Genomic DNA, 27,854 nt, shown 5'->3' on the forward strand with positions numbered 1-27,854 from the left:
GAACACCACAGGCTGCCCCCCCTGTATAATAATAATAATAATAACAGGACACCACAGGCTGCTTGTGCTGTCCACTTACTATACAGGAGGAGGCAACTGTGGTGTCCTATTATTATACAGGGGGACTGTATAATAATAGGACACCAGAGTCGACTCCTCCTGTATAATAATTGGACACCACAGGCTGCTCCCTCTGTATAGTAAGACGCCATTACCTGATCTAGTCGAACACTGTGAGGCAGCAGTTAATGACAACTCACTTCCTGTGTGTGGAACGCACAGGCAGGAAGTAGGGTGTGATTGGCACAGGCTGCTTCCTGGCGACTGGCCACTCCCCTCTTACACCCTGGCCACAGCACCGTCCTCGGTAATAAGTATGATCATACACATCCTCAGGAGGATGCAGGAGGCCGGCGGCCATTTTCTTGTAGACCAATCGGGGTGCAGCTGCAGCAACAATGGTTTCCCTGGCCATTTAGTGACGTCTGCAGCGGCGGCCATATTTCCCTGGTCTGAGCTCCGCCTTCCTTCTATCATTCCCACAAGGCAGCAGGAGCAGAGAGCAGCCATTGCTGTGTCTGGCAGCAGGTAATGATATTATTATTATTATTATTCTATAGGCTGAGCAGCTCTGGTGTCAGGTTGCAGTACTACAGGGGGAGCAGCCTTTGGTGCCTTGTTATAGTGCAGCTGGAGCAGACTTTGGTTCTGCATTATCCCTGTACAGGTGACTAACACTCTACTGTCCTATTACTGCAATACAGGTGGAGCAGACCCCGTTGTTACCGTCATACAGGTGGCGCAGACCCCAGAGTTACCGTAATACAGGTGGCGCAGACCCCGCCGTTACCGTAATACAGGTGGCGCAAACCCCGCCGTTACCGTAATACAGGTGGCGCAGACCCCGCCGTTACCGTAATACAGGTGGCGCAGACCCCGCCGTTACCGTATTACAGGTGGAGCAGACCCCGCCGTTACCGTAATACAGGTGGCGCAGACCCCGCCGCTACCGTAAAATACAGGTGGAGCAGACCCCCGCCGTTACCGTATTACAAGTGGAGCAGACCCCGCCGTTACCGTATTACAGGTGGAGCAGACCCCGCCGTTACCGTAATACAGGTGGAGCAGACCCCGCCGTTACCGTAATACAGGTGGCGCAGACCCCGCCGTTACCGTAATACAGGTGGCGCAAACCCCGCCGTTACCGTAATACAGGTGGCGCAGACCCCGCCGTTACCGTAATACAGGTGGCGCAGACCCCGCCGTTACCGTATTACAGGTGGAGCAGACCCCGCCGTTACCGTAATACTGGTGGCGCAGACCCCGCCGCTACCGTAAAATACAGGTGGAGCAGACCCCCGCCGTTACCGTATTACAAGTGGAGCAGACCCTGCCGTTACCGTATTACAGGTGGAGCAGACCCCGCCATTACCGTAATACAGGTGGCGCAGACCCCGCCGTTACCGTAATACAGGTGGAGCAGACCCCGCCGTTACTGTAATACAGGTGGCGCAGAACCCACCGCTACCGTAGTACAGGTGGCGCAGACCCAGGGCCGGTGCTAGGGTGTTCGGCGCCCCTCTGCAAACTATAAACTTGCGCCCTCCCATATTCGACAAAGGGTCAGTGCGCGCCTTTGGCGCACACCAGGAAAAGGGGTGTGGTCTCAGAAGTATGGGGCATGGCCGCACAATAGTAACCCCATATAAATTTATCCCACACAGTAGCACAATCTTATTCATCTTATATGTAATGCCCCCCAGTAGTAGTAGCATTCTTACATGTAATGTCCCCCCCCCCCAGTAGTAGCGTCGTTATACGTAATTCCCCCCTGTAGTAGTATCGTACTTACATGTAATGCCCCCCCAGTAGTAGCGTCGTTATACGTAATGCCCCCCCAAGTAGTAGTAGCTTCCTTACATGTAATGCCCCCCCCCCATAGTAGCGTCCATAATGTGTGCGCACACAGACATACCTCACACACACAATTCACACATATATACACACATACACCCCCACCATACACACACACGCACATACATATCTTACTCACCCTCCACTTAGCCACCACTGTAATTGCTGTCCTTCTCTTAGCAGCCTGTCCATGTAGCTCCGCCCATTCCATCCCGTGTAGCTCTGCCCCCTCCTTTGATCCATACAGCTGCTGTCACACAGGTGAGGGGAGGGGAGTGGGCTTTTCATGCTGCCAGCACCGCTGCCTGTCATACAGTGACAGGCACAGCAGCTGGCAGCAGCAGCAGGGGGGACAGGACGGCGCAGCAGCAGGGAAGAGATGCAGAGCAGGATGAGCGCCTCTGCATCCCAGCGCCTTCTGCACTACATCCCTTCACTGAGCGGGTAGCGCCGGGCCTGCGCAGACCCCTGCTGTTACTATAATAGTGGTGGCTCACCACTTCTCATCCACTTATGTCCTGTCACTTACCGCCACACTCTCCCGCCTCGCCATACTCTCCCGCCTCGCTCACGGCCTCCTATAAAATGTTATTGTGAATTTTGCTTCGCCTGCCGTTCTGGGTGCTGGAATGAAGCTCTGTGTACCCGATCCCTTCATGCCATCTACTGCAATAGGTGTTAGAGTGGTAGTGAGTCGCAGTAACATTTTAAAGGAGCCCCTGCAATACACACATGCTCAGAGAGAAGGGATCTTCCTACAAGGGGTCTAAAATAACAAGTCATCAATCATTTTGACCCCAAACAGTGGACCACTGTGAGCAACATCATCATATCTACTCATCATGCAGCTGTAACCGGGCAGCAGGGAGACGCTCTCAGATATAGTATCAGTGCCTCAGTCCTCTCATCAGCACAGCTGTAACCGGGCAGCAGGAGCCGCTCTCAGATATAGTATCAGTGCCTCAGTCCTCTCATCAGCACAGCTGTAACCGGGCAGCAGGGAGCCGCTCTCAGATATACTATCAGTGCCTCAGTCTCCTCATCAGCACAGCTGTAACCAGGCAGCAGGAGCCACTCTCAGATATAGTATCAGTGTCTCAGTCCTCTCATCAGCACAGCTGTAACCGGGCAGCAGGGAGCCGCTCTCAGATATAGTATCAGTGCCTCAGTCCTCTCATCAGCACAGCTGTAACCGGGCAGCAGGGAGCCGCTCTCAGATATACTATCAGTGCCTCAGTCTCCTCATCAGCACAGCTGTAACCAGGCAGCAGGAGCCACTCTCAGATATAGTATCAGTGCCTCAGTCTCCTCATCAGCACAGCTGTAACCAGGCAGCAGGAGCCACTCTCAGATATAGTATCAGTGTCTCAGTCCTCTCATCAGCACAGCTGTAACCGGGCAGCAGGGAGCCGCTCTCAGATATAGTATGAATGCCTCAGTCCTCTCATCAGCACAGCTGTAACCGGGCAGCAGGGAGCTGCTCTCAGATATAGTATCAGTGCCTCAGTCCTCTCATCAGCACAGCTGTAACCGGGCAGCAGGGAGCCGCTCTCAGATATAGTATTAGTGCCTCAGTCCTCTCATCAGAATAGCTATAACCGGGCAGCAGGGAGGCGCTCTCAGATAAAGTATCAGTGCCTCAGTCCTCTCATCAGCACAGCTGTAACCGGGCAGCAGGGAGCCGCTCTCCGATATAGTATCAGTGCCTCAGTCCTCTCATCAGCACAGCTGTAACCGGGCAGCAGGGAGACGCTCTCAGATATAGTGTCAGTGCCTCAGTCTCATCAGCACAGCTGTAACCGAGCAGCAGGGAGCCGCTCTCAAATATAGTATCAGTGCCTCAGTCCTCTCATCAGCACAGCTGTAACCGGGCAGCAGGGAGCCGCTCTCAGATATAGTATCAGTGCCTCAGTCCTCTCATTAGCACAGCTGTAACCGAGCAGCAGGGAGCTGCTCTCAGATATAGTATCAGTGCCTCAGTCCTCTCATCAGCACAGCTGTAACCGGGCAGCAGGGAGCCACTCTCAGATATAGTATCAGTGCCTCAGTCCTCTCATCAGAATAGCTATAACCGGGCAGCAGGGAGGCGCTCTCAGATAAAGTATCAGTGCCTCAGTCCTCTCATCAGCACAGCTGTAACCGGGCAGCAGGGAGCCGCTCTCCGATATAGTATCAGTGCCTCAGTCCTCTCATCAGCACAGCTGTAACCGGGCAGCAGGGAGACGCTCTCAGATATAGTGTCAGTGCCTCAGTCTCATCAGCACAGCTGTAACAGAGCAGCAGGGAGCCGCTCTCAGATACAGTATCAGTGCCTCAGTCTCATCAGCACAGCTGTAACAGGGCAGCAGGGAGCCGCTCTCAGATATAGTATTAGTGCCTCAGTCTTATCAGCACAGCTGTAACAGGGCAGCAGGGAGCCGCTCTCAGATATAGTATTAGTGCCTCAGTCTTCTCATCAGCACAGCTGTAACCGGGCAGCAGGGAGGCTCTCTCAGATATAGTATCAGTGCCTCAGTCTCATCAGCACAGCTGTAACCGGGCAGCAGGGAGCCGCTCTCAAATGTAGTATCAGCGCCTCAGTCCTCTCAGCACAGCTGTAACCGGGCAGCAGGGAGCCGCTCTCAGATATAGTATCAGTGCCTCAGTCTTCTCATCAGCACAGCTGTAACCGGGCAGCAGGGAGGCGCTCTCAGATATAGTATGAATGCCTCAGTCTCCTCATCAGCACAGCTGTAACTGGGCAGCAGGAAGCCGCTCTCCAATATAGTATCAGTGTCTCAGTCCTCTCATCAGCACAGCTGTAACCGGGCAGCAGGGAGCCGCTCTCAAATATAGTATCAGTGCCTCAGTCGTCTCATCAGCACATATGTAACCGGGCAGCAGGAAGCTGCTCTCCGATATAGTATCAGTGTCTCAGTCCTCTCATCAGCACAGCTGTAACCGGCATCAGGGAGACGCTCTCAGATATAGTATCAATTCCTCAGTCTCCTCATCATGCAGCTGTAACAGGGCAGCAGGGAGGCGCTCTCAGATATAGTATTAATGCTTCAGTCTCCTCATCAGCACAGCTGTAACCAGCAGCAGGGAGCCGCTCTCAGATATAGTATCAGTGCCTCAGTCCTCTCATCAGCACAGCTGTAACCAGGCAGCAGGGAGACGCTCTCAGATATAGTATCAGTGCCTCAGTCTCATCAGCACAGCTGTAACCGGGCAGCAGGGAGACGCTCTCAGATATAGTATCAGTGCCTCAGTCTTCTCATCAGCACAGCTGTAACCGGGCAGCAGGGGGGCGCTCTCAAATATAGTATCAGTGCCTCAGTCCTCTCATCAGCACAACTGTATCCATGTAGCAGTGAGCCGCTCTCAGATATAGTATCAATGCCACAGTCTTCTCATCAGCACAGATGTAACGGGGCAGCAGGGAGCCGCTCTCCAATATAGTATCAGTGTCTCAGTCCTCTCATCAGCACAGCTGTAACCGGGCAGCAGGGAGACGCTCTCAGATATAGTATCAGTGCCTCAGTCTCCTCATCAGCACAGCTGTAACCGGGCAGCAGGGAGCCGCTCTCAGATATAGTATCAGTGCCTCAGTCCTCTCATCAGCACAGCTGTAACCGGGCAGCAGGGAGCCGCTCTCAGATATAGTATCAGTGCCTCAGTCTCCTCATCAGCACAGCTGTAACTGGGCAGCAGGGAGCCGCTCTCAGATATAGTATCAGTGCCTCAGTCCTCTCATCAGCACAGCTGTAACAGGGCAGCAGGGAGCCACTCTCAGATATAGTATCAGTGCCTCAGTCTCATCAGCACAGCTGTAACCGGGCAGCAGGAAGCCGCTCTTCGATATAGTATCAGTGTCTCAGTCCTCTCATCAGCACAGCTGTAACCGGGCAGCAGGGAGCCGCTCTCAGATATAGTATCAGTGCCTCAGTCTTCTCATCAGCACAGCTGTAACCGGGCAGCAGGGAGCCACTCTCAAATATAGTATCAGTGCCTCAGTCTTCTCATCAGCACAGCTGTAACCGGGCAGCAGGGAGCCGCTCTCAGATATAGTATCAGTGCCTCAGACTCATCAGCACAGCTGTAACCGGGCAGCAGGGAGCCGCTCTCAGATATAGTATCAGTGACTCAGTCCTCTCATCAGCACAGCTGTAACCGGGCAGCAGGGAGCCGCTCTCAGATATAGTATCAGTGCCTCAGTCTCCTCATCAGCACAGCTGTAACCGGGCAGCAGGGAGCCGCTCTCAGATATAGTATCAGTGCCTCAGTCTCATCAGCACAGCTGTAACCGGGCAGCAGGAAGCCGCTCTTCGATATAGTATCAGTGTCTCAGTCCTCTCATCAGCACAGCTGTAACCGGGCAGCAGGGAGCCGCTCTCAGATATAGTATCAGTGCCTCAGTCTTCTCATCAGCACAGCTGTAACCGGGCAGCAGGGAGCCGCTCTCAGATATAGTATCAGTGCCTCAGACTCATCAGCACAGCTGTAACCGGGCAGCAGGGAGCCGCTCTCAGATATAGTATCAGTGCCTCAGTCTTCTCATCAGCACAGCTGTAACCGGGCAGCAGAGAGCCACTCTCAAATATAGTATCAGTGCCTCAGTCTTCTCATCAGCACAGCTGTAACCGGGCAGCAGGAAGCAGCTCTTCGATATAGTATCAGTGTCTCAGTCCTCTCATCAGCACAGCTGTAACTGGGCAGCAGGGAGATGCTCTCAGATATAGTATCAGTGCCTCAGTCTTCTCATCAGCACAGCTGTAACCGGGCAGCAGGAAGCCGCTCTTCGATATAGTATCAGTGTCTCAGTCCTCTCATCAGCACAGCTGTAACTGGGCAGCAGGGAGATGCTCTCATATATAGTATCAGTGCCTCAGTCTCCTCATCAGCACAGCTGTAACCGGGCAGCAGAGAGGCCCTCTCAGATATAGTATTAATGCCTCAGTACTCTCATTAGCACAGCTGTAGCTGAGTAGTATGTACATGCTCTTAAATAATAGTAATAGAACCACAGTTCACATAGCAGTTGGGGTAATTTAATATAGCTTTTCTCCTGCAGGTTCCACAGGTTGTCCACAGGATAACCATTGGGATATGAGGTAGCGACAGCGGATTGACACCAATGATCAAAGCTTTCAGCCTCCCAGAATGCAACGGGCCAGTCCCCTATATCCCCGCCTCCTGACACAGGCAATTCAGTTTATTTTTGTTGGTGCAGCAGGAGCCGGACCACGATCTTTGGGCTGCTGATTTGTGCAGCCATAAGCTTGTTATTTAATTCATATTGTAATCTTAATGTTTTTTGACCCGTAAGAAGTTTAGAATTCCAAAGAAATGGAATTCCAATTATCCTCTTTCGGCTGGGTACTGTTTAAAAAGGGAAGTGGCTCCCAAAGTAGATACGCATGTCATTTGATTGGTGCAAAAAATCTACATTACCTCTCCCTTCAACATCATTAAATGATGTCACGTATAGGAAAATAGATGGTTTTTAAAAAACAAAAACATTTTCTCCTTATCTGGGGCAATCGTGAGACCAGCCATAGCTCCAGCCTGGATGGCAAAAGCAATGGCAGCCTGGGCTGATGCCTTGGAGGATAATTTTTCATTGGCATCTAGAGAGCAAAAATTCCATATTGCACATATTAAACAATCAGCTGTCTTTAGGGAAGAAGCAGCCTTGGATATGGGTACTATTGCCTCTCGAGCATCAACCTCAGCGGTAGCAGCTCGCAGAGCTGTGTGGCTGCGTACACGGAAAGCTGACTCAGAATCCAAGAATGTCCTGGAATCTTTGCCTTTTATTGGAGATATTCTTTTTGGTAAATAATTAAACAGTATTTTGGAGTCAGAAGCAGACTCCAAGAAAGTGAAGTTTCCTACCACACACAAATCCAAGCCTAGATTTCCTGCTTTTTGGCCCTTTTAGGAATCAAGGAAAAGCAAAAGGAAAGGTTTACGACAAACAGTCTCAATCTGACAAGTCTGGTAAGACTAAAAAGCATTGGGCTACCAGAGGACCGGATTCGAAGCCAGAAGATAAGCCATCAGCCTGATGGTGCGGGCCTCCATTTGGGGGATCCCAGGGTAGGCGGTCGACTTCTTAATTTTGCACAAATCTAGCAGCAGTCCACCACAGATGCCTGGGTGCAAGAAGCGGTATCTCTTGGTTATGAAGTTGCCTTCAAGAAACGCCCTCCTCAAAGGTTTTTTTTGTACCAGCCCATCTTCAGTAGAAATGAAGGCCAGGGCTTTGCAAGAAGCAGTTCAGAAGTTGCTTCAGTCAGGAGTGATTCCAGTTCCTCCTGCGCAACAACAACAAGGTTTTTATTCCAACCTGTTTCTGGTTCAGAAGCCAAATGGGTCGATCCGGCCCATACTCAATCTCAAGGTGCTGAACAAGTACATTTGGGTGCCTCGGTTTCATATGGAGACTTAACTTTCCATTATTTTGGACATGGAGCCAGAGGATTTTATGGAATCCCTGGATATCCAGGATGCTTACCTACATGTTCCTATAGCACTGTCCCAGCAGTGCTATCTCAGGTTTGCTATCCTCCAGCAAATCTTTCAGTTTCAGGCCCTACCATGTGGACTGGCCATAGCTCCCAGAGTGTTCACCAAAATTATGGTGGTTATGGCGGCTTATCTCCAATGGCAGGGGATAAAAAAATTTCCATACCTCGACGATTTAGTAGTCCTGGCACAATCTCAGTAATTGATGAGATTGATGGTGTCGACATTCAACAAGGTGGAGTGTGCTCAGTTCCACTCAAGGCCTCTGCAACGTCTGATCCTTTCCAAATGGAATGGGTTACATCAGACAATAAAAACTCAGACTACTAAGGAGGTCATTAGCCTGGTGGCTACAGACATACCATCTGGACAAAAGAAGACCCTTTTGGATATCAGATTGGGAGGTTCTGACAATGGATGCCAGTCTTCCGGGCTGGGGAGCGGTGTCAGGAAGAAGCTGCTTCCAAGGGCAGTGGACGAAGGAAGAAAGTTGCCTGCCAATAAATATATTGGAACTTCGGGCCATATATATATGGCACTCATTCAGGCAAAGGACATTCTCCAGGGGAAACCAGTTCAAATTCGCTTGGACAATGCAACGGCAGTAGCGTACCTCAATCATCAAGGAGTAACTCGCAGTCAAAAGGCAATGAAGGAGGTAAGCCGCACGTTAAGATGGGCAGAACTTCATCATCCAGCCTTGTCCGCAGTATTCATTCCGGGAGTCCTAAACTGGGAAGCGGATTTTCTCAGTCGACACGCCATTCATGCAAATGAATGAGCTTTACACCCCGAGGTCTTCCAGACTCTGGTAGACAAGTGAGTGTTACCAGAGATAGATCTTATGGCATCCCGTCAGAACAACAAAGTTCCTGCACACAGATCATGAACAAAGGATCCCAGAGCGACCTTTGTTGATGCCCTGTCAGTGAGATGGGACTTTCATCTGGCTTATGTGTTTCCACCAATCGCCCTGTTGCTCAGGGTGATGCGAAAGGTAAAACAAGGAAAAGGCACCGTGATACTAATAGCTCCGGCCCAGAAGACGTTGATACACAGATGTGCAGAGGCTGTCCGTGGATGCTCCACTCCTACTCCCCCAACGTCCAGATCTACTGTGTCAGGGTCCTTGCTGTTACAAGCACCGGGATTGACTGTCTTTGACGGCGTGGCTCTTGAGACTTCCATCCTGAAGGCAAGAGCATTCTCAGAACAGGTAATTCAAACAATGCTCAAAGCAAGTAAACCATCTTCAGCTCGCATTTATCACCGAATAGAGCAGGCCTATATTCAGTGTTGCGGTGACCGGAAATTTGACCCCAGGTCTTTCAGAGTTTCCAGAGTCCTAGCATTCCTTCAGGCAGGAATGGACAAAGGTCTATGGGTGGCTTCCTTGAGAGTGCAGGTTTCATCATTGACTGTATGGTTCCAAAATTGCTAACCTACAGGATGTTCGCACTTTCTTCCAGGGAATACTTCACATCCAACCTCCTTTTGTTCCTCCTGCAGTTCCTTGGGATTTAAGTTTAGTCCTTAAGGCGCTTCAAGTTGCTCCATTTGTACCACTAAAGCAAGTGGATGTTAAATGGTTGACAGCTAAAGTTCTCTCTACTGACTATTGCTTCAGCTAGAAAGGTTTCAGATTTAGGGGCATTAATATGTTGCCCTCCTTTTCTGATTTTTCATCCAGATAGAGCGGTTCTCAGAACCAAATCTGGTTATCTTCCTAAGGTGGTGTCTTAATTCCACCTTAACAAATAAATTGTAGTCCCGGCCTTCCAAGGACGAACCTTTCTGCGGGAAATGCAGCATTGAATGTAGTCCGTGCCTTAAGGATGTATATGGATCATACTAGTGCCATCAGAAAGACAGACACTCTCATCATTCTCTATGGATTTCACAAGATAGGATGGCCTGCTGACAATGAGACACTGGTGAGGTGGCTTCGAATGATGATTTCAGACGCATACTCTCAAGCTGATCTCCCTATTCCGGCTAATGTCTCTGCTCACTCTACTTGTATGGTAGGTCCTTCATGGGCAACACAACTTAATGCCTCAGCTGAACAGATATGTAAGGCAACCACTTGGTCTTCCATTAACACATTTATTAGACATTATGCCTTTGATACCTTTGCCTCTTAGGACTCTGAATTCGGGCAAAAGATTTGATTTAGGACATCCCAATGTTTATCCTGTGGATAACCTGTGGACCCTGCAAGAGAAATGTGTAATTATGGTAGACTTACCGTCGATAACTCTATTTCTCCTAAGTCCATAGTATCCACAGGGATCCCACCCTGACGCACCTGATTTGAGGATCCTTTCACCTACTAACCTCTTCCTTCTTGTACGGAAGGTTTTGAATGTGTGTTCTTCTCATTTGATTAGGGCTCTCTATGATGCTAATGCCTTGAGCTTTGGAAAACAACTGAATTGCCTGAGCCAGGAGGCGAGGATATAGGGGACTGGCCCGTTGCATTCTGGAAGGCCAAAAGCTTTGATCGTTGGTGCCTATCCGCTGTTGCTACCTCATATCCCGATGTTTAGTCTGTGGATACTGTGGACTTAGGAGAAATAGTTATCGATGGTAAGTCTACCATAACTACATATTTTATTGAGGTCTCTCATAATACACAGGATTACACAGTAGTGGAGAAGACATCTGGTGAGTGTGAGACACCCAACAGCCATTCCCGTGTGTCAGGAGAACTGAGCAGGACCCAGAGCCCCATCACGGTTCCTCCACCTCACTCACTGATACATGAGAGAGACAAGGACCAGAAGATCCTGGAACTCACCAACAAAGAGGTGACTGCTTGGAATGGGACATTATACAGTAACAAAAGGGGATGTGTCTGGGTGATGACTGTATCATTGTGTGTGTCAGGTTCCTATAAGGTGTCAGGATGTCATTGTCTATGTCTCCATGCAGGAGGGGGAGTATATAGAGGAACACAGGGGTCTGTAAAAGGACGTGATGATGGAGGATCATCGGCCCCTCACATCACTGGGTAAGAGGAGACTGTCATGTATTGTACAGGGGAGAGCAGGTATGGGGGCCCCTATATACACACATCATCTGATAATCACATATATACACTGTACTCAGTCACTGTGTGTCTCCTACAGATGGACCCAGTAACAGAGATACCCCAGAGAGATGTCCCCGTCCTCTGTATTCCCAGGATTGTACAGAGGAGAATCACAGGATCCCACAGGAGGATCAGGTAGGTGGGATTTAGGATTTCTTTAAATATCAAAAACAACTGGGGGGCGTGGCCTAGCGGGACATGGAGTAGCAGCTCGGTGTGAGTGCTCTCCACTCCCATATATCCGTTCTGCATATCCTGAGGGATCCCCCCCCGAGCCCAATTTACCTCATCTAGTGGGGGAAGGAACCAAGCCGCAGTGGAGCCATTGCGAGCCGCCGGACGGGTGCAGACTGAGGAGAATCCGGACGCCGAGTCTCCTCTCCCCTGGCCTTTCTCGTCTTCTAAGATGGCGCCGTGACTTCCGGTCCCGGCTCTCCGGCGCGTCCTCATAGTGTGCGCTGTGCGGTAGCCGCTCATACGGGGGACTGCTGACTAAGACTGTCGGAGCCTGCTGGTCATCCTCCTGTGTTTGCCCGGCGCTGCTGTGTGCTGTGACACCCGCGACCCCCCTCTCACGGGGGAATACAGTGTTGGCCTGCTTGTTCCTGCACACCACCCTCCTTGATTCCCCCGGCGCTGCTGTGAGCTGAGGCACCCCCGACCCCCCTCTCCTCCCTTGTGATGCCTGTGTGTTACAAGGTCTGGGGCTACCAAGGAGGCCTGCATGAAATAGGGGTCGTGCTCCTTCCTCCTAGGTCCCTCCTGTACGCTCATGTGGAACTGCACTGGACTGCCATATATAGTTATCTGTGGTGCTGTGACTATATCCTTCTGCTTCCAGTGTGTGCACACACTACTATCAATCTGAGCTATACAACCTCTGTGCTGTTGTTTGATATTCTTTGAGCTACTGATCCTGAATTACTCTAATATATCTACAAAATGGTGAGGAATCACCATAAATGTGCTGCGGCCCGGCTTGCACGTTACTCGCATACCCCTGGAGGGTGCGCAGCGGCACCGAGTGGGGGTGGGGATACCCCTCCACCGGTGTCCCCCAGTCAATTATCCTCCTCTGGTGATGCCTCTGATGATGTGCTGCAAAAAGTGTTGGAAGCCCTGGCGGCTTGCGAATCCCGTCTCTCAGACAAGATAGGCCAGGTGCAGGCTGACCTGACCATAATCCATCATGATATTCAAAAGGTTAGAGATCGGGTCGGGGAAGTCGAGACACGAACATCAAAGCTGGAAGATAAGATCTTTCCGCTTAGCTCCCGTGTTACTGTCATTGATGGTCAGCTGTCCGATATAAAAGGCAAGATGCTAGATATGGAAGGCAGACTGAGGAGGAACAATGTCGCTTTGTGGGGCTCCCAGAGAAGGAGGAGGGCAATGCCCCGGAGCAGTTCGTTGAATCTTGTCTGAAAAATTATTTTGGGGCTGACTCCTTTACGCCTTTCTTCACAGTTGAACGGGCTCACAGAATCCCTTTCAGGCCGCTGCCGCCGGGTGCGCCACCGTGCACACTCATAGCGAAATTTCTCCACTACCGAGATCGGGACGCTGTTCTATCTCTGGCGCGCACCAAGGGTCTCCTGTTGTGGAATGGCTCCAAAATTTCCGTGTGTCCTGACTTTGCGCTGGAGGTGCAAAACGACTGTGCACAATTTGTTCCGATTAAAAGACGCCTCAGGGAACTTAATCTACAATATGCAATGCTTTTGCCTTCTAGGCTGAGGGTGGTGGCGGACAGAGAAACCAAATCCTTTGCTACACCTCAGGACGCTGCCCTGTGGCTGGATCGATGGGCCCCGGCCAGACGGCGCTTGCTGATGATCCTTAATGTTTGATATGTTCCTATGTTTAGGCTGATATTTCTTGCTGATATCCACGTTGCAGTATGTTACCCGGATAATACTACCTTGCCTCTGCTAATGTTTATTTTTTCACTTCACTGATGTTTATATTTAGGGCTCGGGGTGGGGTCTCCTCACTTTTCCTAGGTGAGGGTGGGGGACATACGCCCTTTGTCTTTGGGTCATTTTATTCATTGCCCTTTTATGTTGGCATAGTTTGTTTTCTCTAACGTTCTAAGTGGATGCTGGGGACTCCGTCAGGACCATGGGGAATAGCGGCTCCGCAGGAGACAGGGCACAAAAATAAAGCTTTAGGATCAGGTGGTGTGTACTGGCTCCTCCCCCTATGACCCTCCTCCAAGCCTCAGTTAGGTTTTTGTGCCCGTCCGAGCAGGGTGCAATCTAGGTGGCTCTCCTAAAGAGCTGCTTAGAAAAAGTTTTTTAGGTTTTTTATTTTCAGTGAGTCCTGCTGGCAACAGGCTCACTGCATCAAGGGACTTAGGGGAGAGAATTTCAACTCACCTGCGTGCAGGATGGATTGGATTCTTAGGCTACTGGACACCATTAGCTCCAGAGGGAGTCGGAACACAGGTCTCACCCTGGGGTTCGTCCCGGAGCCGCGCCGCCGACCCCCCTTACAGATGCTGAAGATTGAAGGTCCGGAAACAGGCGGCAGAAGGCTCTTCAGTCTTCATGAAGGTAGCGCACAGCACTGCAGCTGTGCGCCATTGTTGTCACACACTTCACACCAGACGGTCACGGAGGGTGCAGGGCGCTGCTGGGGGCGCCCTGGGCAGCAATATATAATACCTTTTATGGCAAAAGAATACATCACATATAGCCATTGAGGCTATATGTATGTATTTAACCCATGCCAAATGTCTAAAACTCCGGGAGAAAAGCCCGCCGGAATAGGGGGCGGGGCTTATTCTCCTCAGCACACAGCACCATTTTCCTGCTCAGCTCCGCTGTGAGGAAGGCTCCCAGGACTCTCCCCTGCACTGCACTACAGAAACAGGGTAAAACAGAGAGGGGGGGCATATTTTGGCGATATTTTTATATATTTAAGCGGCTATAAGGAACAACACTTATATAGGGTTGTTCCCATATATATTATAGCGCTTGGGTGTGTGCTGGCAAACTCTCCCTCTGTCTCCCCAAAGGGCTAGTGGGGTCCTGTCTTCGATAAGAGCATTCCCTGTGTGTCTGCTGTGTGTCGGTACGTGTGTGTCGACATGTATGAGGACGATGTTGGCGTGGAGGCAGAGCAATTGCCGATAATGGTGATGTCACCCCCCAGGGAGTCGACACCAGAATGGATGGCTTTGTTTATGGAATTACGTGATAATGTCAGCACATTACAAAAATCAGTTGACGACATGAGACGGCCGGCAAACCAGTTAGTACCTGCCCAGGCGTCTCAGACACCGTCAGGGGCTGTAAAGCGCCCTTTACCTCAGTCGGTCGACACAGACCCAGACACAGACACTGAATCTAGTGTCGACGGTGATGAAACAAACGTATTTTCAAGTAGGGCCACACGTTATATGATCACGGCAATGAAGGAGGCTTTGCATATCTCTGATACTACAAGTACCACAAAAAGGGGTATTATGTGGGGGGTGAAAAAACTACCTGTAGTTTTTCCTGAATCAGAGGAATTAAATGATGTATGTGATGAAGCGTGGGTTAACCCAGATAGAAAAATGCTAATTTCAAAAAAGTTATTAGCATTATACCCTTTCCCGCCAGAGGTTAGGGCGCGCTGGGAAACACCCCCTAGGGTGGATAAGGCGCTCACACGCTTATCAAAACAAGTGGCGTTACCGTCTCCTGATACGGCCGCCCTCAAGGATCCAGCAGATAGGAGGCTGGAAACTACCTTAAAAAGTATATACACACATACTGGTGTTATACTGCGACCAGCCATCGCCTCAGCCTGGATGTGCAGTGCTGGGGTCGTCTGGTTGGATTCCCTGACTGAAAATATTGATACCCTGGATAGGGACAGTATTTTATTGACTATAGAGCAATTAAAGGATGCTTTCCTTTATATGCGAGATGCGCAGAGAGATATTTGCACTCTGGCATCGAGAGTAAATGCGATGTCCATATCTGCCAGAAGGAGTTTATGGACGCGACAGTGGTCAGGTGATGCGGATTCCAAACGACATATGGAAGTATTGCCGTATAAAGGGGAGGAATTATTTGGCGTCGGTCTATCGGATCTGGTGGCTACGGCAACTGCCGGAAAATCCACTTTTTTACCTCAGACCCCCTCCCAACAGAAAAAGACACCGTCTTTTCAGCCGCAGTCCTTTCGTTCCTATAAGAACAAGCGGACAAAAGGACAGTCATATCTGCCTCGGGGCAGAGGAAGGGGTAAGAGAGGGCAGCAAGCAGCCCCTGCCCAGGAACAGAAGCCCTCCCAGGGTTCTGCAAAGCCCTCAGCATGACGCTGGGGCCTTACAAGCGGACTCAGGAACGGTGGGGGGTCGACTCAAGAATTTCAGCGCACAGTGGGCTTGCTCACAGGTGGACCCCTGGATTCTGCAGGTAGTATCTCAGGGTTACAGGTTGGAATTCGAGAAGTCTCCCCCTCGCCGGTTCCTAAAGTCTGCTTTGCCAACGTCTCCCTCAGACAGGGCGACGGTATTGGAAGCCATTCACAAGCTGTTTGCTCAGCAGGTGATAGTCAAGGTACCCCTCCTACAACAGGGAAAGGGGTATTACTCCACGCTATTTGTGGTACCGAAGCTGGACGGCTCGGTAAGACCTATTCTAAATCTCAAATCTTTGAACCTGTACATACAAAAATTCAAGTTCAAGATGGAGTCACTCAGAGCAGTGATAGCGAATCTGGAAGAAGGGGACTTTATGGTGTCCCTGGACATAAAGGACGCTTACCTGCATGTCCCAATTTGCCCTTCACATCAAGGGTACCTCAGGTTCGTGGTGCAAAACTGTCATTATCAGTTTCAGACGCTGCCGTTTGGATTGTCCACGGCACCTCGGGTCTTTACCAAGGTAATGGCCGAAATGATGATCCTTCTACGAAGAAGAGGCGTATTAATTATCCCTTACTTGGACGATCTCCTGATAAGGGCAAGATCCAGAGAACAGCTGGAAGACGGAGTAGCACTAACCCAACTAGTGCTGCAACAACACGGGTGGATTCTGAATTTTCCAAAATCTCAGTTGACCCCGACGACACGTCTGCTATTCCTGGGAATGATTCTGGACACGGTTCAGAAAAAGGTGTTTCTTCCGGAGGAGAAAGCCAGGGAGTTATCCGAACTTGTCAGGAACCTCCTAAAACCAGGGACAGTGTCTGTGCATCAATGCACAAGAGTCCTGGGAAAGATGGTGGCTTCTTACGAAGCGATTCCATTCGGCAGATTCCACGCACGAACTTTTCAGTGGGATCTGCTGGACAAATGGTCCGGATCGCATCTGCAGATGCATCAGCGGATAACCTTATCGCCACGGACAAGGGTGTCTCTTCTGTGGTGGTTGCAGAGTGCTCATCTGTTAGAGGGCCGCAGATTCGGCATACAGGACTGGGTCCTGGTGACCACGGATGCCAGTCTGAGAGGCTGGGGAGCGGTCACACAAGGAAGAAACTTCCAGGGAGTATGGTCAAGCCTGGAGATGTCTCTTCACATAAATATACTGGAGCTAAGAGCGATTTACAATGCTCTAAGTCTGGCAAAACCCCTGCTTCAGGGTCAGCCGGTGTTGATCCAGTCGGACAACATCACGGCAGTCGCCCACGTAAACAGACAGGGCGGCACAAGAAGCAGGACAGCAATGGCAGAAGCTGCAAGGATTCTTCGCTGGGCGGAAGATCATGTGATAGCACTGTCAGCAGTATTCATTCCGGGAGTGGACAACTGGGAAGCAGACTTCCTCAGCAGACACGATTTACACCCGGGAGAGTGGGGACTTCATCCAGAAGTCTTCCACATGATTGTGAACCGTTGGGAAAAACCAATGGTGGATATGATGGCGTCCCGCCTCAACAAAAAACTGGACAGGTATTGCGCCAGGTCAAGAGATCCTCAGGCAATAGCTGTGGACGCTCTGGTAACACCGTGGGTGTTCCAGTCAGTGTATGTGTTCCCTCCTCTGCCTCTCATACCAAAAGTACTGAGAATTATACGGCAAAAGGGAGTAAGAACGATACTAGTGGCTCCGGATTGGCCAAGAAGAACTTGGTACCCGGAACTTCAAGAGATGCTCACGGAGGATCCGTGGCCTCTACCTCTAAGACGGGACCTGCTTCAGCAGGGACCGTGTCTATTCCAAGACTTACCGCGGCTGCGTTTGACGGCATGGCGGTTGAACGCCGAATTCTAAAGGAAAAAGGCATTCCGGAAGAGGTCATTCCTACACTGGTAAAGGCCAGGAAGGAGGTGACTGCACAACATTATCACCGCATTTGGAGGAAATATGTTGCGTGGTGTGAGGCCAGGAAGGCCCCCACGGAGGAATTTCAACTGGGTCGATTCCTACATTTCCTGCAAACAGGATTGTCTATGGGCCTCAAATTGGGGTCCATTAAGGTTAAAATTTCGACCCTGTCGATTTTCTTCCAGAAAGAATTGGCTTCAGTTCCTGAAGTCCAGACTTTTGTAAAAGGAGTACTACATATACAGCCCCCGGTTGTGCCCCCAGTGGCACCGTGGGATCTTAATGTAGTCTTGGATTTTCTCAAATCCCATTGGTTTGAGCCGCTCAAATCGGTGGAGCTGAAGTATCTCACATGGAAAGTAACCATGCTACTGGCCCTGGCTTCAGCCAGGAGAGTATCAGAATTGGCGGCTTTATCATATAAGAGCCCATATCTGATTTTCCATACGGACAGGGCAGAACTGCGGACGCGTCCTCATTTTCTGCCTAAGGTGGTGTCAGCGTTTCACCTGAACCAGCCTATTGTGGTGCCTGCGGCTACTAACGAGTTGGAGGATTCCAAGTTGTTGGACGTGGTCCGGGCATTGAAAATATATATTTCAAGAACGGCGGGAGTCAGAAAGTCTGACTCACTGCTTATATTGTATGCACCCAACAAGATGGGTGCTCCTGCTTCTAAGCAGACGATTGCTCGTTGGATTTGTAGCACAATTCAACTTGCACATTCTGTGGCAGGCTTGCCACAACCTAAATCTGTCAAGGCCCATTCCACAAGGAAAGTGGGCTCATCCTGGGCGGCTGCCCGGGGAGTCTCGGCATTACAACTCTGCCGAGCTGCTACTTGGTCAGGGACAAATACGTTTGCAAAATTCTACAAATTTGATACCCTGGCTGAGGAGGACCTTGAGTTCTCTCATTCGGTGCTGCAGAGTCATCCGCACTCTCCCGCCCATTTGGGAGCTTTGGTATAATCCCCATGGTCCTGACGGAGTCCCCAGCATCCACTTAGGACGTTAGAGAAAATAAGAATTTACTTACCGATAATTCTATTTCTCGTAGTCCGTAGTGGATGCTGGGCGCCCATCCCAAGTGCGGATTGTCTGCAATACTTGTACATAGTTATTGTTAAAAACAAATTCGGGTTGTTATTGTTGTGAGCCGTCTGTTCAGAGGCTCCTACGTTTGTCATACTGTTAACTGGGTTCAGATCACAAGTTATACGGTGTGATTGGTGTGGCTGGTATGAGTCTTACCCGGGGTTCAATATCCTTCCTTATTGTGTACGCTCGTCCGGGCACAGTATCCTAACTGAGGCTTGGAGGAGGGTCATAGGGGGAGGAGCCAGTACACACCACCTGATCCTAAAGCTTTATTTTTGTGCCCTGTCTCCTGCGGAGCCGCTATTCCCCATGGTCCTGACGGAGTCCCCAGCATCCACTACGGACTACGAGAAATAGAATTATCGGTAAGTAAATTCTTATTTTTTCTTTGTTAAAGGGGAACAGTTTATTGGGATAAGGTATGGCTCAGTTCAGGCGGGTATACAGGGAGGGGGGGCAGGATTGTGTTTTGTTTGTTTTCTTTTCTTGTATATGTTGCAGACGCTATGGGTTCATTGATTTTTTTTCAACTTCATCTTGTCTTGGTGTTGCTGGCCTGGCGGGGATACGTGGGACCGACCATATATTTTGTTTTGTCTTGACTTATGGCCTCTAATCAACTTAAATTTCTATCCTGGAATGTCCGGGGGCTGAACGATAAAGTCAAACGTTCACTAGTGCTTTGTCACTTTAAACCATGGGTCTTCAACCTGTGGCCCTCCAGCTGCTGCGGAACTACACATCCCACCATGCCCTGCCACAGTTTTGCTATTAAGGCATGGTAAAACTGAGGCAGGGCATGCTGGGATGTGTAGTTCCGCAGCAGCTGGAGGGCCACAGGTTGAAGACCTATGCTTTAAACAATATGGTGCAGATATTGTTTGCCTCATGGAGACCCATCTGGTGGGGGCAAAAGCCTGACTCTTAAGAAACCATGGGTGGGCTGGGCATACCACTCCACCCATATGTCGCATTCGCGGGGTTTGTCAATTCTAGTCCGAAGGTCGGTCCCGCCCGTTTGTCCTTGATTAGGTCCAATTGGACCAGTGGGGCAGATATGTTATTCTAAAATGTCAAGTTTATTCTATGTCTTTGCTTATCCTGGCTGTTTATATACCGCCCCCTTATTTCCCGGAGGTTCTCAAAAAGGCAGCCAAGTTTATCACGTTATATCCAAATGTTGCTATAGTTTGTCTGGGTGACTTTAATAACGTCATCGACCATGCTTTAGATAGAACTGGACGGTCCCCTGATTCTCCTGTAGTGCGCAGGAGGGACTTTGCGCTGCTGCTGGGCAGTCTGGGCTTGGTCGATGCATGGAGGGTCCGTCATCCTGGCATGACAGTATACATGTTTCTCTATCGTCCTAGTGGATGCTGGGGTTCCTGAAAGGACCATGGGGAATAGCGGCTCCGCAGGAGACAGGGCACAAAAGTAAAGCTTTCCGATCAGGTGGTGTGCACTGGCTCCTCCCCCTATGACCCTCCTCCAAGCCAGTTAGATTTTTGTGCCCGGCCGAGAAGGGTGCAATCTAGGTGGCTCTCCTAAAGAGCTGCTTAGAAAAGTTTAGCTTAGGTTTTTTATTTTACAGTGAGTCCTGCTGGCAACAGGATCACTGCAACGAGGGACTTAGGGGAGAAGAAGTGAACTCACCTGCGTGCAGGATGGATTGGCTTCTTGGCTACTGGACATCAGCTCCAGAGGGACGATCACAGGTACAGCCTGGATGGTCACCGGAGCCTTGCCGCCGGCCCCCTTGCAGATGCTGAAATAAGAAGAGGTCCAGAATCGGCGGCAGAAGACTCCTCAGTCTTCTAAAGGTAGCGCACAGCACTGCAGCTGTGCGCCATTTTCCTCTCAGCACACTTCACACGGCAGTCACTGAGGGTGCAGGGCGCTGGGAGGGGGGCGCCCTGGGAGGCAAATGAAAACCTATTTTGGCTAAAAATACCTCACATATAGCCTCCGGAGGCTATATGGAGATATTTAACCCCTGCCAGAATCCGTTAAGAGCGGGAGACGAGGCTGCCGAAAAAGGGGCGGGGCCTATCTCCTCAGCACACAGCGCCATTTTCCCTCACAGAAAGGCTGGAGGGAAGGCTCCCAGGCTCTCCCCTGCACTGCACTACAGAAACAGGGTTAAAACAGAGAGGGGGGGCACTAATTTGGCGTTAGAAATATATAAAAAAGATGCTATAAGGGAAAACACTTATATAAGGTTGTCCCTATATAATTATAGCGTTTTTGGTGTGTGCTGGCAAACTCTCCCTCTGTCTCTCCAAAGGGCTAGTGGGTCCTGTCCTCTATCAGAGCATTCCCTGTGTGTGTGCTGTGTGTCGGTACGTGTGTGTCGACATGTAGGAGGACGATGTTGGTGAGGAGGCGGAGCAATTGCCTGTAATGGTGATGTCACTCTCTAGGGAGTCGACACCGGAATGGATGGCTTATTTAGGGAATTACGTGATAATGTCAACACGCTGCAAGGTCGGTTGACGACATGAGACGGCCGACAAACAATTAGTACCGGTCCAGACGTCTCAAAAACACCGTCAGGGGTTTTAAAACGCCCGTTTACTTTAGTCGGTCGACACAGACACAGACAGGGACACTGAATCCAGTGTCGACGGTGAATAAACAAACGTATTCCTTATTAGGGCCACACGTTAAAGGCAATGAAGGAGGTGTTACATATTTCTGATACTACAAGTACCACAAAAAAGGGTATTATGTGGGATGTGAAAAAACTACCATAGTTTTTCCTGAATCAGATAAATTAAATAAAGTGTGTGATGATGCGTGGGTTCCCCCCGATAGAAAATTATGGGCGGTATACCCTTTCCCGCCAGAAGTTAGGGCGCGTTGGGAAACACCCCTTAGGGTGGATAAGGCGCTCACACGCTTATCAAAACAAGTGGCGGTACCGTCTATAGATAGGGCCGTCCTCAAGGACCAGCTGACAGGAGGCTGGAAAATATCATAAAAAGTATATACACACATACTGGTGTTATACTGCGACCAGCGATCGCCTCAGCCTGGATGTGCAGAGCTGGGGTGGCTTGGTCGGATTCCCTGACTAAAAATATTGATACCCTTGACAGGGACAGTATTTTATTGACTATAGAGCATTTAAAGGATGCATTTCTATATATGCGAGATGCACAGAGGGATATTTGCACTCTGGCATCAAGAGTAAATGCGATGTCCATAACTGCCAGAAGATGTTATGGACACGACAGGGGTCAGGTGATGCAGATTCCAAACGGCACAAAGGTGTATTGCCGTATAAAGGAAGAGGAGTTATTTGGGGTCGGTCCATCGGACCTGGTGGCCACGGCAACTGCTGGAAAATCCACCGTTTTTACCCTAAGTCACATCTCTGCAGAAAAAGACACCGTCTTTTCGGCCTCAGTCCTTTCGTCCCTATAAGATCATATCTGCCCAGGGATAGAGGAAAGGGAAGAAGACTGCAGCAGGCAGCCCATTCCCAGGAACAGAAGCGTTCCACCGCTTCTGACAAGTTCTCAGCATGGCGCTGAGACCGTACAGGACCCCTGGATCCTACAAGTAGTATCCCAGGGGTACAGATTGGAATGTCGAGACGTTTCCCCCCTCGCAGGCTCCTGAAGTCTGCTTTACCAAGGTCTCCCTCCGACAAGGAGGCAGTATGGGAAAAAATTCACAAGCTGTATTCCCAGCAGGTGATAATTAAATTACCCCTCCTACTACAAGAAAAGGGGTATTATTCCACACTATATTGTGGTACTGAAGCCAGAAGGCTAGGTGAGACTTATTCTAAATCTAAAAATTTTTTGAACACTTACAAAGGTTCAAATCAAGATGGAGTCACTCAGAGCAGTGATAACGAACAGGAAGAAGGGGACTATATAGTGTCCCGGGACATCAGGGATGCTTACCTCTATGTCCCAAATTTGCCCTTCTCACTAAGGGTACCTCAGGTTCGTGGTGCAGAACTGTCACTATCAGTTTCAGACGCTGCCGTTTGGATTGTCCACGGCACCCCGGGTCTTTACTAAGGTAATGGCCGAAATGATGATTCTTCTTCGAAGAAAAGGCGTCTTAATTATCCCTTACTTGGACGATCTCCTGATAAGGGCATAGTCCAGGGAACAGTTGGAGGTAGGAGTAGCACTATCTCGGATACTGCTACAACAGCACGGGTGGATTCTAAATATTCCAAAATCGCAGCTGATCCCGACGACACGTCTGCTGTGCCTAGGGATGATTCTGGACACAGTCCAGAAAAAGGTGTTTCTCCCGAAAGAGAAAGCCAGGGAGTTATCCGAGCTAGTCAGGAACCTCCTAAAAACAGTGCATCATTGCACAAGGGTCCTGGTAGAAAATGGTGGCTTCCTACGAAGCAATTCCATTCGGCAGATTTCACGCAAGAACTTTTCAGTGGGATCTGCTGGACAAATGGTCCGGATCGCATCTTCAGATGCATCAGCGGATAACCCTATATCCAAGGACAAGGGTGTCTCTCCTGTGGTGGTTATAGAGTGCTCATCTTCTAGAGGGCCGCAGATTCGGCATTCAGGATTGGATGCTGGTGACCACGGAGCCCAGCCCGAGAGGCTGGGGAGCAGTCACACAAGGAAAAAATTTCCAGGGAGTGTGATCAAGTCTGGAGACTTTTCTCCACATAAATATACTGGAGCTAAGGGTAAATTTATAATGCTCTAAGCTTAGCAAGACCTCTGCTTCAAGGTCAGCCGGTATTGATCCAGTGGGAAAAACATCACGGCAGTCGCCCACGTAAACAGACAGGGCGACACAAGAAGCAGGAGGGCAATGGCAAAAACTGCAAGGACTTTTCGCTGGGCGGAAAATCATGTGATAGCACTGTCAGCAGTGTTTCATCCCGGGAATGGAAACTGGGAAGCAGACTTCCTCAGCAGGCACGACCTCCACCCGGGAGAGTGGAAACTTCATCGGGAAGTTTTTTCCACATGATTGTAAACCGTTGGGAAATACCAAAGGTGGACATGATGGCGTCCCGTCTGAACAAAAAACGGGACAGGTATTGCGCCAGGTCAAGAGACCCTCAGGCAATAGCTGTGGACGTTCTGGTAACACCGTGGGTGTACCAGTCGGTGTATGTGTTCCCTCCTCTGCTTCTCATACCTAAGGTGCTGAGAATTATAAGACGTAGAGGAGTAAGAACTATACTCATGGCTCCGGATTGGCCAAGAAGGACTTGGTACCCGGAACTTCAAGAGATGTTTACAGAGGTCTTATGGCCTCTGCCGCTAAGAAGGGACTTGCTTCAGCAAGTACCATGTCTGTTCCAAGACTTACCGCAGCTGCGTTTGTTGGCATGGCGGTGGAACGCCGGATCCTAAGGGAAAAAGGCATTCCGGAAGAGGTCATTCCTACCCTGGTCAAAGCCAGAAAGGAGGTGACCGCACAACATTATCACCACATGTGGCGAAAATATGTTGCGTGGTGTGAGGCCAGGAAGGCCCCACAAAGAAATTTCAACTCGGTCGATTCCTGCATTTCCTGCAAACAGGAGTGTCTATGGGCCTCAAATTGGGGTCCATTAAGGTTCAAATTTCGGCCCTGTCAATTTTCTTCCAGAAAGAATTGGCTTCAGTTCCTGAAGTCCAGAACTTTGTCAAGGGAGTATTGCATATACAACCCTCTTTTGTGCCTCCAGTGGCACTGTGGGATCTCAACGTAGTTCTGGGATTCTTCAAATCACATTGGTTTAAAACCAGTCAAATCTGTGGATTTGAAGCATCTCACATGAAAAGTGACCATGTTCTTGGCCCTGGCCTGGACCAGGCGAGTGTCAAATTGGTGGTTTTTTTCTCAAAAAAGCCCATATTTGTTTGTCCATTCGGACAGGGCAGAGCTGCGGACTCGTCCCCAGTTCTCTCCCTAAGGTGGTGTCAGTGTTTCACCTGAACCAGCTTATTGTGGTGCCTTGCACCTACTAGGGACTTGGAGGACTCCAAGTTGCTAGATGTTGTCAGGGCCCTGAAAATATAGGTTCCAGGACGGCTGGAGTCAGGAAAACTGACTTGCTGTTATCCTGTATGCACCCAACAAACTGGGTGCTCTTGCTTTTAAGCAGACTATTGCTAGTTGGATGTGTAATACAATTCAGCTTGCACATTCTGTGGCAGGCCTGCCACAGCCAAAATATGTAAATGCCCATTCCACAAGGAAGGTGGGCTCATCTTGGGCGGCTGCCCGAGGGGTCTCGGCTTTACAACTTTGCCGAGCGGTTATTTAGTCAGGGGCAAACACGTTTGTAAAATCCTACAAATTTGATACCCTGGCTAAGGAGGACCTGGAGTTCTCTCATTCGGTGCTGCAGAGTCATCCGCACTATCCCGCCCGTTTGGGAGCTTTGGTATAATCCCCATGGTCCTTTCAGGAACCCCAGCATCCACTAGGACGATAGAGAAAATAAGAATTTACTTACCGATAATTCTATTTCTCGGAGTCCGTAGTGGATGCTGGGCGCCCATCCCAAGTGCGGATTATCTGCAATACTTGTACATAGTTACAAAAATCGGGTTATTATTGTTGTGAGCCATCTTTTCAGAGGCTCCGCTGTTATCATACTGTTAACTGGGTTTAGATCACAAGTTGTACGGTGTGATTGGTGTGGCTGGTATGAGTCTTACCCGGGATTCAAAATTCCTCCCTTATTGTGTACGCTCGTCCGGGCACAGTACCTAACTGGCTTGGAGGAGGGTCATAGGGGGAGGAGCCAGTGCACACCACCTGATCGGAAAGCTTTACTTTTGTGCCCTGTCTCCTGCGGAGCCGCTATTCCCCATGGTCCTTTCAGGAACCCCAGCATCCACTACGGACTCCGAGAAATAGAATTATCGGTAAGTAAATTCTTATTTTTTCTCGGGTGTCGTACGGTATGCCGGCTCCCGACCGCCGGCATACCGACAGTGTGGCGAGCGCAAAGGAGCCCCTTGCGTGCTCGCTGCGCTTGCCACGCTCCGGGCACGGTGGCATGCTACGCACGCCACAATGTTTTATTTTCCCTCCAGGGAGGTCGTGGACCCCCACGAGGGAGAATAGTTGTTGGTATGCCGGGTGTTGGGATTCCGGCGCTGGTATACTGTGCGCCGGTATCCCGACATTCGGCATACAGAAGACCACCCGTTTTTCTCCTACCTACTTATCCTTCTCTAGGATAGATTTGGCCCTCACCTCTAAAGGCTTGCTGCCGCGGGTGGTTGATGTTCAGTATGCTACTAGGGGCATTTCAGATCATTCCCCGGTAATTCTTTGTTTAGACATGGGAGATGTTAGGGGGGCACGGTTTTGGAGGTTTAATTCCTTCTAACTGACTCAGATGGGCACCGGTGCGGAGTTGGAGGAGATGTGGGAGGCCTTTTTGCTGGAAAACCAGGGCTCGGTGTCTGACACAGTTTTATGGGATGTCTTTAAGGCATATGTCCGTGGCACCCTGATCAAAACAGTAGCTGTCTTGAAATTTGGTTATGCCCAGGGTGAGCATGACCTTGAGGCAGGATGTAGGAGGTTGGAGCTGCAGTATATGGCCGATGGTCTTGACACTACGAGGGAGAGGTGGTTGCTTGCGCAGGCTGAATGGCGTGACTGCTTGGCTGATAAGGCTAAGTACCGTCTACTTTATGCTCAACACAAGTACTATGCAATGGGTGATAGGCCTGGTAGCTTTATGCAACATTGGCGGGTGCGAACAGGGCATCTAATACGGTGCCTGCAATTTGTACCAATGATACTGTGACTCATTGTAATACTCCCGATATTGGTGGTCATTCCGAGTTGTTCGCTTGCTATTTTTCTTTCGCAACGGAGCGATTAGTCGCTAATGCGCATGCGCAATGTCCGCTGTGCGACTGCGCCAAGTAAATTTGCTATGCAGTTAGGTATTTTACTCACGGCATTACAAGGTTTTTTCTTCGTTCTGGTGATCGTAATGTGATTGACAGGAAGTGGGTGTTTCTGGGCGGAAACTGGCTGTTTTATGGGTGTGTGCGAAAAAACGCTACCGTTTCTGGGAAAAAGGCGGGAGTGGCTGGAGAAACGGAGGAGTGTCTGGGCGAACGCTGGGTGTGTTTGTGACGTCAAACCAGGAACAACAAGCACTGAACTGATCGCAGATGGCGAGTAAGTCTGGAGCTACTCAGAAACTGCTAAGAAGTGTCTATTCACAATTCTGCTAATCTTTCGTTCGCACTTTTGATAAACTAAGATTCACTCCCAGTAGGCGGCGGCTTAGCGTGTGCAAAGCTGCTAAAAGCAGCTTGCGAGCGAACAACTCGGAATGAGGGCCATTGTGGGGGACTTTGTAGACTACTATAGACGGCTGTATAGTTCTAGGCTTACTCACACTGAGACGGAAATAGAGATGTACTTAGCTGATATTCCATTACCCACGCTGTCCCAGGACGCTATAACGTTTTTGGACTCCCCCTTAACACTGACTGAGGTGGAATCAGCTGTTAACTCTTTTCCTGGAGGGAAGACCCCAGGTCTTGATGGAATGCCCCTGGGACTTTATAAAATGCACTTATCTTTTTATGGCCCTATACTCCTTTTTTTTATATATATATATATATATATATATATATATATATATATATTGTGACAAGAACACTGGGATAGTGTTTGAGGGCAGGTATGTTTGTCCCAGGTTCTTGTCTTACATGTTTTAGAAAATGTTAACTTATAGGAAAAATGCTTTTGTTTTGTCAGAACCTTTTCAGTTTGCTGTAAAAGCTGGGTAAAGGCTCTGAGAGAGAGATAAGGAGAGTTCTAGACATTGGGCCCAGTTCGGGTCTTTGGCCTCACAGAGGGCTAATCAGAGTTTCAGCTGTGTAAGAGTGTTATAGGGCTGCTAGCCTGATTAGTATGGGCAGACTGCCTGGGAAGACTAGAGGGATCTGTGTGGGAGAAACACGCTTTCTGATACAAGTGAGCTATACAGTA

General features: G+C 49.8%; 1 protein-coding gene across 1 annotated transcript in view; it reads left to right on the forward strand.

The window, feature by feature from the left end:
* The window catches only part of LOC135057100 (oocyte zinc finger protein XlCOF7.1-like), a 173,415-nt gene that overhangs the window by 128,050 nt on the left and 17,511 nt on the right, over positions 1–27,854 (forward strand). Inside the window, exon 8 of the mRNA XM_063963001.1 lies at positions 11,561–11,653. Coding sequence (XP_063819071.1) covers positions 11,561–11,653 — 93 coding nt within the window. The remainder of the gene's footprint in view (positions 1–11,560; positions 11,654–27,854) is intronic.

Source organism: Pseudophryne corroboree, chromosome 3, assembly GCF_028390025.1.
Source record: "Pseudophryne corroboree isolate aPseCor3 chromosome 3, aPseCor3.hap2, whole genome shotgun sequence".
NCBI lineage: Eukaryota > Metazoa > Chordata > Amphibia > Anura > Myobatrachidae > Pseudophryne > Pseudophryne corroboree.